The sequence below is a fragment of the Spinacia oleracea genome, chromosome 4 (assembly GCF_020520425.1).
Source record: "Spinacia oleracea cultivar Varoflay chromosome 4, BTI_SOV_V1, whole genome shotgun sequence".
In the NCBI taxonomy this organism is placed as follows: domain Eukaryota; kingdom Viridiplantae; phylum Streptophyta; class Magnoliopsida; order Caryophyllales; family Amaranthaceae; genus Spinacia; species Spinacia oleracea.
The window spans coordinates 169,174,514-169,187,187 of NC_079490.1; the positions used below are offsets into that span (position 1 = coordinate 169,174,514).

Consider the following 12,674-nt stretch of genomic DNA (forward strand, 5'->3'; position numbering starts at 1 on the left):
AGTAAAACATTGGAGCTTGAAATGATAAACTGGTGCAAATGTGAACTGAGATTGCCATTAAATTTAATGAAATTAGTAAAACTACACAAATTACACAAAGATATGAACTGCTTACAACTTTATAGTGTATTAACAGCTTGAGATAGCTAAAATAACTGTTAGTTTACTGGTAAAGCAAACCAATAATACAAAACTATTACTGTACTTTTCTGAGACCAAGAACTCACACAATATGCATCTTCAATATGGATCCAGATGAATTCTGGCAAGAAATAGCTGGAAAGGCATGTTTAACTCCAGAAATATAGCAAAATAACTCATGCTATGCCAGCAGATGGTAATTAGAGTAGACCGTAATCCCGAACAACAAGTTTTACTTGTCTCCCCCACCAAACATACCCATCATATCTTTAGCAGAACCCATATTACCCATATTTCCCATTTGTTTCATTAGGGTTTGCAAACCACCCATACCCCCTATCTGCTTCAACATCTGTGGAGGAAGAACCTTGCTCATATGTTGTGCATTCATGTTACGTGACAAGGCGCTCATTTCTCCCTTCTTTGGAATCTTAAGTCCCTTCATCTTGCTCCAGATCTTTGCAAGGCGTTTGTATTCCTCCAACATGTCCATCACTTCCCTAACTTGACGACCCGCTCCACGAGCAATCCGCATAATTCGGGAATCAGTCATAAGTTTTGGGTTTGAACTATCCAACTCTGCAGCGTAATGATCAAATCAAAACAGAGTTGAAGGACTAACCAAGACCAAAACAAAGTATTTTCTTTCTGACATTTAGAGCCTCAAATTTGATTCATTAGCTAATACGTGAAATGAGTACCCCAAAAGTTGGCCAGATATATAGGGCAGACATTACCTAGAGGAAAACACGTGTATAGTTTGATAAAAAATGCAACACTAGAAGTCATCCTCCCCGTCACTAAACTAGGCATAAAAAACCATAAAATTGCTTCCGTTAATAGCATGGGTTTCACTTAATATTTTGAAAATGGTTGCCGCAAATCACTAGTCACAACAAAATATGTTTATGCACCAACTATTCATCCAAATATGACACCTAAGATTCAGTAAAGAATAGATGTCTATGTTTTTCTATCATGGCTTTTTTATAGAAGGACTCCCACTCATTTCAATTGAAACCTGTTATTGCCCAATTATGCCTCTTGTTGCACCAAAAACCACATTTCAGCTAATAGTAAATAGTTTAAATGCATTGTGTGTTTACCCCAAATAGAAAACATCCAAGGTATCCACAACTTACCATCATTTGTCATTGAATCCATCATGGTCATATAGCGCTTGATCTTTGCCTGGCTCTCCTTTTCTTGACCTTGGGGCATCAGCTCAGCACCGAACCCAGGAAGCATTGAGAAAACCTACCGTGAAAAACATATTAGTTACAGCTTGAAACATGTTCAAATTAACACAACCTTTCTCCTTTGCCAAATATTTTAAAATTATTGGGGTAATCAAGCTAATCCTGGAGTTTCCTTTTCAGGTTAAAGAGAGACACCATACCTGACTAATAGGACCCATCTTCATGATATGCTGAAACTGCTCGTACATGATTCTGAGAGTAAAATTCCCCTCAGATAACTTCTGCAATAGTTCAGGCTGCTGATCCATGGGAACCACTTCATGAATCTTATCCATGAACCCTGACCAGTCACCCATACCTAATGAAAGAGAGAGACGACGTCATAATTCAGGATGTCAGAGATGTATAGCCCAACTGGCAGAAGAATATACAAAAGAAGAAGAAAAAGGTGAGAAGTACGAGCAAGTATATACCCAAAAGGCGGCTAACAAACGGCTTGACATCAAAAATCTCAAACTCATCCATGTGCTCTCCTGTTCCGATGAATATCACAGGACTCTTGGTTGCAGCCACACTGCACGGCAATTGAAGTTTATTAAATTTCACAAAACACTTGGGCAACAACATATCAGAAATCAAAACCATACATAAGGACTTCAAAATAAGAAAGGCAAACTAAAGCACCACTATGACCTCAATGACAAAATGCTATGAATTTTGCGGAACACTTGTTTCGAGCAAAGAAATTATTTACAGCGTGTAGAAGCAAAGAGGAATGAAAGCTTACGCATTAGCTGAAGTCATTCATGATCTTACAACTAACTTTAACTAGCTAAATAATCCAGCAGGATACAGAAGAAAAGAGTTCTAAAATTCACACTACTTAAATGCTGTAACGTTCTCCGATACCCAAGATTGTTTGCAAACTATAGTACAGGTGGATCCATTTGTCGGGGGGAAGAGGGGAGGGGAGGGAGGGGGTGGGGGGGATAGTGATTAAAAAATTAAGTAATCAACTTGTAAATTCCATTATACTTACGCACTAAGAGCACCACCTCCCTTTGCATGACCATCCATTTTAGTAATAATCACGGCACCAACAGCAACACTTTGCTTGAAAGCTTGAGCTTGATCAAATGCAGCTTGACCGATGCTACTATCCATGACAAATATGACCAGATCTGGTTTCTGCAAAAAAGAAAAAAAAAATAGAACAAGGTTCAACAACTGCATGTCTCCATGTCCTTCACTCATAGAAGAAGGGGTATACAGTGATAAACACAATGGAAGAATCTATGAAGTTAGAAAGATTTACCGTTGCCTCAGCAACTTGGCGCATTTCTTCAAAGAGAGCAGCCTCTTGTTTGTGGCGTCCACTAGTATCAACAATAATGAGATCACAGGATTCCTTTTTGAATCTTTCCACACCTTCAACAGCAATTTTCACTGGATCTGACTCCATGTAACTGTTAATATAGCAGGCTATCATTAACATACATACAGTCGATAGTCTCCACTGATAAAACTAACTATCATTTCAAGAAAACTACATAACACAATTGCTTCTTCTTCAGAAATAAATCTCCATGATCACGGTACAAAAAACATATGAACACACCAAGTCCTCAACCCCTCATGAAGAAGTACACTTGTATGAGCAAATACTGAACCCTTGGTTTTAAAAAGCGCGAAGCGCACTAAAGCGCAAAAGGGCTCTGGAGCTTAAGCGCAAAGCGAAAGCGCACGCTTTTCGTAGGCGAAGTGCACCCGGAAAGAAATAATAAATTTTCAAAAGTTCAGAAAATATGGAGAAAATATGGAAAGAAAAGATGAAAAAAAAAGAGAAATCAAAACGATGAAAGAAATATTCAGAATCCGACGGGGAGAAATCCAGTGAGAAGGCTAGAGAAATCCGGCTACGGGAGAAAATTGCACTAGGGTTTTCAAAAACTTCCCAAATATTCGCTTTTTAAAAAAAAGAAATAACGTGATACTTTAAAAAAGAAGATTAGAGTCACGTGACTTTATTTTTTATAAAAAAGAAGGGTCTTATGTGCCCAGACTACAGGAAGCGCAAAAGCGCTAGGAAGCGCAAAAGCACCGAAGCGCTAGGAAGCGCGCACTTCTTGTATGTCGCTAGGGTTCGGCTGGCAAAAGCGTTTTGTTGTGAGCTTCTGAGCTTCCGAGCTTTAAGCGCAAAAAAGCGTGCTTTTTAAAACTAAGACTGAACCAAATGGAATTTAACTCAAAGGCATCTGTCTGTTTCAAAAAATGTTGAGACATAGGTTCATGTTTTCTCCCTTTAAAATGTACTATTTGATGTTTGATCAACTTTATGAAAATATCAACACACATGTTGTAGGAACAGAGATGCAAGTTCTCCCTTTAAAATGTACTATTTGATGTTTGATCAACTTTACAAAAATATCATCACACATGTTGTAGAAACAGAGATGCAAGTTCAAGAGAAAGAAAGTCTAAGCACTAGACAGCATTTTCCCATAGTACTACTACCCTAGTTATCCTTCTCTCTTCCTTCCTATTCTCTCCCTAACCCTTTCTGCACCTCTCAGCTAATTGTACAGAACCCTTGTTCAAATGTTTTTCATTCAGTAATAGAAATTCAACAAGATTGCAGATATATAACCAGCCAATTGATTCAAACCAATGACATTCACAAATTCACTTCTTACATTCCTGCTGATCAAGATTAGGAGTACCAAAAAAACGATAGATTAACCACTGGGTAAAATCACTTGATTGCCAGACATAAGACATCACTTGCATTCTCAGATTTCAAAGAAAATGTCCCTTTTTCTTGCTTCGGTTTTCATTTTCTTTTCCTTTTTTTGTTCTTTTAGGGAAGGGGATTTGTGTGCTCATAATAAGTAACTTATTCTAGCTTCTTCATCCCACTTGTCTCCAGGTAAGCCACACAACTGCATCATTGAGCATTACTCTATTCAGCCCCCACTCCCAAAAAGAGATATATGATCCTCCAACCAATATGAAGCAAAAAGTAGGAAAATAGAACCTACTTTAAAATATGATTGGCAGCAAAGATGGATGCCCGGTAAGGACAAAGTGGATCAGCTAGAAGTAAGGACAATTAATGAAGTTAGTTACTGAACTTGACATGTCAAGTAGAAAACATACAGGGTTGATTTCAACCGAGTTTCAAAAATCCCAGTGGAGACCTACCATCTTCATGCATTTAGTCTCAGTATCAAAAATTAAGCATGTTAACCCTTTACCACACTCCAAGTAATTCCTCTGAGTTTGCAGTTCAATTTATACTTACCAAACTCAATGTCCCACTTCCCTACATTATATTTCATACTCATCCAAACTTACCTCATCGGGCTTCACGACCATCATGAGCACCACCAACCAAGCCTTACTCTCCTCTTCATCCAAAGAAGAAAAATCTCTCTTCCTCATTCTTCACCTACCCACCCCTGCGTGGTGACACCTGTCAATTACATATCTACTTCTCTTTCCACCAGTTCGCCGTCATAATAGCCAATTCAAGGTATCTAAGGAGAAGTTTACTGAGGGACTAATGTTCTAAAGTAAACTTCAGAAGCATATAAACAACTGGGGTATTTAAAATGCTCCAAATACATCAAAATAAATTAAATAATAAACAGCAGTACAAGGAAATGATCGTGGCCAAACAGTAGAGTACCTTCCATAGAAGGGAATCTTAGCTTTGGTAGCATTTTGCTTCAACTGATCAAAAGCACCAGCTCTAAAAGTATCAGCACAAACCAGAGCTGGTTTCCAACCTTTTTTCTGATGATAATACGCGTACTTTGTACAGGTAGTTGTCTTCCCGGACCCTGAATATTTAAGCATGCAGCATAATTATACATGGAAAACCAGGGTCAAGTTTGCGCAAGAACCTCCTTTGAGAAAGAAGAACAAAATCACAGTACTCCAACAATTAAGTTTAGAACGCATTACACCTCAATGTGACATACCTTGTAGACCAACAAACATGACGATACTTGGTTTTCCTTTCTTTGGAGCATAAGCTGGCTTCCCGGGATCCAAAATTTTGCAGAGCTCATTAAATACAGCCTAAATCACAGTATCTACTTAGTAAAACACCAAATGATTTCACTTCAAACCAAAATGAAATACAAAAAGACCACTTGCAAAGTTGCAAATCATTGTGTTGGTTTAAGAAAGCATACAGTAAACACTATTTCGATGGTCTAAGCAAGAAGAAAAATCTACCTAACTACATTACAAGTTCCTTCAACTAAGCATTGATCATCCTTTTAGACAATGCACTTATTTACTATATCAACATGTGTGATGTGCTATAACAACTTGTCCAATACTGTCTCCATCACTCAGTTCAAAGCGTAACACCATCAAAAAATTGTTTGATTATATCTCTCACTACTACAACAAACCTTCAAATCCACATACATTCTTTCACAAATTGCGAATTTGCAAGAAACCTAACTTGCAACTCACAAATAAGTCTAACTTCGTCTCCAGTACTAAAACCCTCTATCTCTCCCCCGTTTCAAAGTGTTTCCCCCATATTGCAATATTTTGTTCCTGCCTCTCACTAATACTCTCACTAATACAGCAAGCCTTTATATCCACACATATAGCTTCAAAAATCGCAACCCAGCGAGTAACTAGCTCACAACTCACTTGAATCATGTCAGCACAATAGATTCATTTTCTAACTAAATCAACATTTAGAATCAAACAACCTGCAAGATGTGTCCTTTTTCAAGAATAAAACGAATCTTAGATATTATCACAATAGCCAATTTCCACAAACAAAAATCAATTCATGCAAACCTATTAAAATCCAAACAATTCTGATTTACACTACTGTCTCAAACTCAGTAACAGTCCTCAAACACCAATTGAACAATAAAAATCTCAAATTCGACAATCGGAAACGCAAAGCAACAGTACCTGTTGAATGATCCTACGCTTGTTATGACCCGCAGCAAGATCATCAAGATTTACAATCTTCTTAATATTGGTGGTCATATCTCTGACAAGCTTGAATTGAACATCGGATTGCAAAAGGGCGCGAGTGATCTCATTGAGGCATTCATTGAGAACTTTCTCATCGATGATTGTGGCATTGCTCATCTGCTGGAGAGCACGGGATATGCTCCCCCCTAATTGTGCTAACACCATGTTTGCAGAATGTGATTAGAAACCCTAGAAATTGGAATTCGTCGTGTTTGAACCGAAATTTGAAGAGAGAGAAAGAAGAGCACTCTGGGATTAATAACAGAGAAATGCTGTTCAAGAAAACTTTGCACTCTCAGAGAACCGGATTAGGTTTAGATTTTTTTTAGGATTATTTTTTGTCATTTAACACCTTAACAAAATTAGTTTTTGTAATTAAACACCTTACTTATTTTTTATTATATTTAAACACCTTAAAAATCTAAAAATTTATAAATCAACACCGCTTAACGATTTTCATAAGAAAAAAACGTTGATTTTTAATCATGCTATAACTTCCAAAGCATAATTTGATGGTAGAAGGAGTTGTTTACCACCATATCAGGCCTTGGTAACTTTAGCATAGTTAAAAACTAATGTTTTTTCTAACAAAAATTGTCAAGTGGTGTTGATTTCTAAAATTTTTTGTTTTTTAAAGTGTTTAAAAACAATAAAAAATAAGTAAGGTGTTAAATTACAAAAACTAGTTTTTTTTAAGGTGTTAAATGACAAAAAATCCTTTTTTTTACTTAGAATTTCTCGTTTTTCTTGACGTCGACTATGAGGATTGAGGAGTAATAAAGTGTCTAAGATTTGTATTGATGTGATTCTTATTTGCCCTGATTATATCAATATTATATATAGTATACATTACTCCATCCGTCTCTTTTTGTTATTTACATTTAGTATTTTACACGCGTTTTAATGATTATTTAATGTAGTGTTCCAATGGAAAATTGTGAGAGATTAAATGACTCAATTAATTTAATTGGTTAAAATAATCATTGGATATAAAAGGAAATGTAAAGAACATTTTAGGACACCCAAAAAGAAAAACGTAAAGAATAAGAAGAGACGGGGGAGTACAATATATTTGTTAATTCTGCAAGGACTAGGAATCCCAGTAATAGTAACCAACTAATTAAGTTTTATAATTCTATAGCTAACAGAAATATTATAAATTTATAATTCTTAGATAACACAAATACTAATTCTAGCATTTATCAATAATTATTAAACCAAAACTCAAACAAATTAGGACAAACTCATAAATTTTGCAGTACTCCGTATATTTTTTTTAAGGCCCTGGTAAATAAATGATAACTTGTGAACGGTAATGGTGAATTGGTGTTCATAATACTTGAATCGAACAGGTGACTGAGGCGTTTGGTAAACTAGTGTTGTTTAACCGCGTTGAAGGTAGAAAAATTTAAGTTGAATTATATGAATAATTTTTATAGTGTAATTATGTAGTTGAATATCGGAAAATCCAACATATTGTTGGATAAAATGAACATATTCGATCCATACATGTCTTTGTTAGGTATTGATATGAAGTGACGAAGTTTTTTTGACAATATGATCTCTCTCGGCTCTATTCCTCTTGCTCGTGTTTAAGTGCTTTACAAATTCTTTTGATTATAATCGGCTATAATTTTCAATGACATAAAACTGCCTTTTGAGTTAACTAAAGAGGAAAGTTATTATGACAACCTCATATTTTATTAATAATCTAAATTTCTAAGTAAAGAAATAACAACAAACTATGGGGATCACAAACACAATAGGTTAAGTCTTATAAATGCAAAAAATAAGAGATCTTTATAAATATTTGCCAATAAGAAATTTGTTTATTTCAATTGAATATCTGTGTCAAAATGTGATTGATATTGCACAGTCTTTTCATTTGGAAAATTCGCCAATGTGAATTATTATCTGACAATTCCATTCTTTCTCGTGAGTAAAGCAAATTATCTTAAATTAAATTAGTTAAAGAAAGCCATGAAATCACATAGCAAAATGCTTATTTGTTTGTAACTTTGTATGCAATGTGCATCTATAATTTTAATGCCGGTAGAGAAGTTCTTCGGTGTGAACCGTGCAAAGAGGAAGCATAACTTGGAGGTGGTCTGATGTATTCATCTTCTTTCCAAATGTTGGATTATTGTGTAGCATATTCAAAAATAATTGCATACTAGCATGATCAGTGCATTAGCACGAGATTTCTATAAAATTAGAAAGTAAATATAAAATAGTGCATTAGATTTTACCCTGTATATTACTAGTATTTTATGCATGCGATGTGTGCGTGAATTTTTAGAATGCATGTAGGTCGATATTGAGAAATTAATATTTACTATCTTAAAAAGATCACCTCTTTTTTTTCTTCTTCTTTTGAAAGCATCTTAACCAATTTCTTAATACCTATTTCAAGGACTTCGTAAAAAATAACTAATTGAATAGTTAAGAAAATGGTATGAAAGATCTATAGCAACAAAAGGCGTAATTGAAAACTTAAAAGCCGAAACGATAGATTGAGATCTACCAAATTTATAGAGACAATTATCCATGATCATAGTTTGAAAACTAACGCAAATGATGCATAAATTGAAAACTTAAAAAACAAAACGATAATAAATTCCGTAATTAACTAATATCTCCACCATTTTTTTTTAATAATTTATCGTAATTATAAGAGATTAATTATCAACTTAAAGTCTTAAACACTACCTTTGCCTTTTATATTGCCTTTTATAATTAATGGAGTAGTAATTTAAACTTTATAATTAGTAGGGGCTTAATTAATTAAATTGTGAAAAAGAGTAGCTATTTTTAACCAAAAAAAACTAAGTCATGTTTATTTGTTGACCTTGCTTTTCTCGGAGCTGAATACAGTAGTATTTACATTTATCAAGTGTACATTTATCAGCAGTATTTGCTTTTCTCAGAGCTTTTCTCTGTTTCTGGATTTTCATGGCTACCTCCGGAGATTTTTTAATGTTTTAAAGTAGAGAGCTTCTCCTGTTTCAAGATGTTGCAATGTCAATTAGTTGTCAAAAGTTTCAAAACCATTTTCACACTGCTTACAAGTTACAAGCAACATAATATACAAATCATACTTGTAAAAGCCATATTTGGTGATGCAGCATAACAATATATACCCAAAAGAATCTTCATTGACCACAACCTAAAACAAGTTGAAGTTGTTCAACTTCTAGAAAGAATGTTCATATTCAGAAGACAACCAAACTGTGTATTAATCACAAAAGTATAAACTCAAGTGTAAGACATGCTAGCTTACAAGAAATAATAGCCAAGAAATCATATTCCAACCAATCAGACATCTTTTTCTGGTTGAAAAATTCATAATATGTACTTTTAACTTTTAAGAGGAAGCTCTATAAAACACACCTGAGACACAGTCCAAAGGAAGTTCTGCAAGCAACCTTAATTAGCTTCAGAGCTTTTCTTTGGAAGGGTAAGAAAGATGCCGCGAAACCTAATAAATAAGATCATGCATGGGAAAAACATAGAAGGCACCTTCCCGAAAAGCATTTATCAATAATTATTAAACCAAAATTCAACAAATTAGGACAAACTCATAAAATTATCTCTAATGTTTCTTGTAGGTGCCAATAAATAGATGATAACTTGTGGACTGCAATGGTGAAATAGTGATCATAATACTTGAATCAAACAGGTGACTGAGGCTTTTGGTAAATTATTCAATGTGTTCTGGACCAACATCCGATCTGAAAATGAAACCTCACTGACTGGGTATATGACCAATTCCTCCAAAACTAATGCATGTCTCAAGAAAAACTGGATCAGTCGTCTTTCACGTTCTTCCCCATAGTATCGCTTTATCACTATTCTTTTGAGATGATACCTGCAACATAAAGGAATTTCACGAGCTGTTCTGAAAAATTCTCGTTCCAACTCCAGTTGCTTTCTTCCAAATTCACAGTATTTATCATCATAATTATCAATGAGTCCCTGCAAAGTAAACAACAACAAATAAAAAAAAGGTAATTCATTCCATGTACAGAGTATGTAAAATGCCACGAAAACCACGCAATAACCTCTGCAAAAACAAGTGTTTCTAAGGCAGGCGAACTGTTGAGGAAGGGCAACAGCAAGTTATGCCAGAAGTGATTGCAACTACCACAACCCAGCACTAGATGTTTCAGATTAGGAAACACGGGCAGTTGATCCTTTATGACTGTTTCATCCTCAGAGGCGATGTCCTTCAACCAAAGGCTAACCAATAAACTTCATAATTTCACAAAGTAAATATAAACATTTGAACAAAATTAGAGATTGAGACATACCTTCATGAGCTGCATTATAGTGTCGAACAATGATAAATGTTGAACATAAGACAAGGATCTGATGAAGCCAAGCATTTGCTCAAAAGCAAATTCAACTGTAATTTCATTGTCATTCTCTAAGCATCCATAAAAAGCTACAGAAGCTTCAACAAGAGAATGCATTATTGGGATAGAGTAACACATTGCTAAATCATCACGGTATTTAAAGTACTCCAAGTTAGGAGTATGAATTTGCACAAAAAACCTGCCATCTGATTCAATTTCCCCAAGTCTGTGCATTCTTACATACAATCTTCGAAGGGAAGTCGACGTGATAACTATGTTGTAGACATGGTACGTAAAGCAGTCAAATGTGAGGTCTTCAAGTAAAGGGCAGCTTGCAATTAGCCTTGGCAGAATTCCATCATTAGAAATCAGAGAAACAGACAAGATGACTAGTTTTAAGTTTGGAAGACGATAAGATGGCATAGTAGAAACTTGATCAAGACCGAGGTTGACATTAAGCTTCAACACCTCCAACGTTTCACATGTGAAAATAGCTGGGGGTAACTGAGCATCACCTGGTTCCCTCACCAGAATGCAGAGGTCAAGCTCTCTAAGGCCGCCACAAAGGGTTAATGGATAAGTGATCCACGCATTAAGATGCGCGAATTTCAAGTCAGGGAGACAACCTTGATTATACCCATTCTTGCAGCAGAACAAGACCACTTTGCAAACATGAAGTTTAAATCTGGTGAGATACTTAGACTTGTATCTTTGCAACACAGTATCGACAAAGTTGATAAAACTGGGGTAGCTTTCGATTGCATAAGGTTGTTTCAAACAAAGAGATATAGGTGAAACATCAAAGTTTAGGCTAGTAATCCAAGGGAAAAGACGCCTCAATTTCCTAGACAAGACGGACGTAACACCAGCATCCTTGGTGGGCAGCAAAGAAAGGATCCGAATTATCAATTCATCAGGTAAACTGGTGAGCCTATCTACCAGTGCATACATATGCATCCTGAAGAAAAGCGATTCCTACTATAGAACAATAAGTAATTGGAGGATACTATTAATTTAACTTCCGACATATCTGATTAATAATAAAATTAAGACCTGCCCCCATAATATCAAGCTAAACCAATGTGATTAAATTTACCAAATATGTTGTCAAAAGGGCAAATTCTCATTCAACCAAACTCAATCAAACAAATTATGGACAAAACAAATTATGGACAAAAAGAATGCAAATTAATAGATATTATCAAACAGAAATTTCAAGGTTTCTCTAATTATGAACTGATAATCAGGCCCGTCCTTGAGGCAGGGCGGGAAAAGGATAGATAGAGCGGCGATTGTCAGAAAAATGGAATCGAATTATACGAATTTCAACTAGAATTTCTCATGGAAAACACTAAAGCAAATCCAACAGGATGTATTCAAAATTTTGAAAACCATCGTATCAGAAAAATCATAACATATCATAATACGAATTTGACAACACCAAAACAAAGATAAAAAGACAACCCAGAATCAGAATATATTTAAAAATTTAGAAAATTACAAATAAAATCAACAGAAAAATCAATTGTAGGTAATTACCGAGAATAGCAACACCAGGGTAGGGGAAGTGGTAAGCAGATTTATTACGACTATGGATACAATATACAATTACAACAACAAGCTTTTGTTGTTAGGGTTTTAAGTAAAGATTGGCGTGGACCGGGTCGGGTTGGGCCCAGAGGTCGTGGGCCTAAACGGGTCAATCACAACCCAGGAACACTCTGTATCGGGCGGGCCGAAGAGTTCAAAACATGCCCAGGCCCACGGGCTGTCGTATCTAAGCCTAATTTTAGTCGTGTTGTGCCTTTTCCAAAAAAATGTGGGACAGGTCCGTCCCACGACTTCGTGCTCGTGTCGGACTGTGATTTTTTCGTGCTCGTACCTGTAACACCCTAATAATTCCTTACTTTTATAAAATCATTTTCCAACTTAAATACAGGAATTACTAAAGTATTACTTGCCACCG

General features: G+C 35.5%; 2 protein-coding genes across 3 annotated transcripts; both read right to left on the reverse strand.

Moving 5' to 3' along the window:
• Positions 1 to 30: 30 nt before the first annotated feature.
• Positions 31 to 6,648, reverse strand: LOC110784271 (signal recognition particle subunit SRP54 2). The gene is made up of 9 exons (XM_056842728.1): positions 6,288 to 6,648; positions 5,324 to 5,423; positions 5,029 to 5,182; positions 2,656 to 2,806; positions 2,380 to 2,528; positions 1,814 to 1,914; positions 1,541 to 1,698; positions 1,284 to 1,398; positions 31 to 720 (listed from the first exon to the last, which is right to left on the reverse strand). The coding sequence occupies exons 1-9, from the start codon at positions 6,516 to 6,518 to the stop codon at positions 374 to 376; spliced, it is 1,506 nt and encodes a 501-aa protein (XP_056698706.1). The 5' UTR covers positions 6,519 to 6,648; the 3' UTR covers positions 31 to 373.
• Positions 6,649 to 9,873: 3,225 nt separating this feature from the next.
• LOC110784272 (F-box/LRR-repeat protein At4g14103) lies at positions 9,874 to 12,323 on the reverse strand. Of its 2 annotated transcripts, XM_056842729.1 has the most exons (4): positions 12,248 to 12,320; positions 10,664 to 11,686; positions 10,415 to 10,579; positions 9,874 to 10,328 (listed from the first exon to the last, which is right to left on the reverse strand). In XM_056842729.1, exons 2-4 carry the CDS (start codon positions 11,663 to 11,665, stop codon positions 10,011 to 10,013), a joined length of 1,485 nt encoding a protein of 494 aa, XP_056698707.1. In that variant the 5' UTR covers positions 11,666 to 11,686; positions 12,248 to 12,320; the 3' UTR covers positions 9,874 to 10,010. The 2 variants fall into 2 exon arrangements, with proteins under 2 accessions (XP_056698707.1, XP_021844409.2); XM_021988717.2 differs by having other exon boundaries at positions 10,664 to 12,323.
• Positions 12,324 to 12,674: the final 351 nt, after the last annotated feature.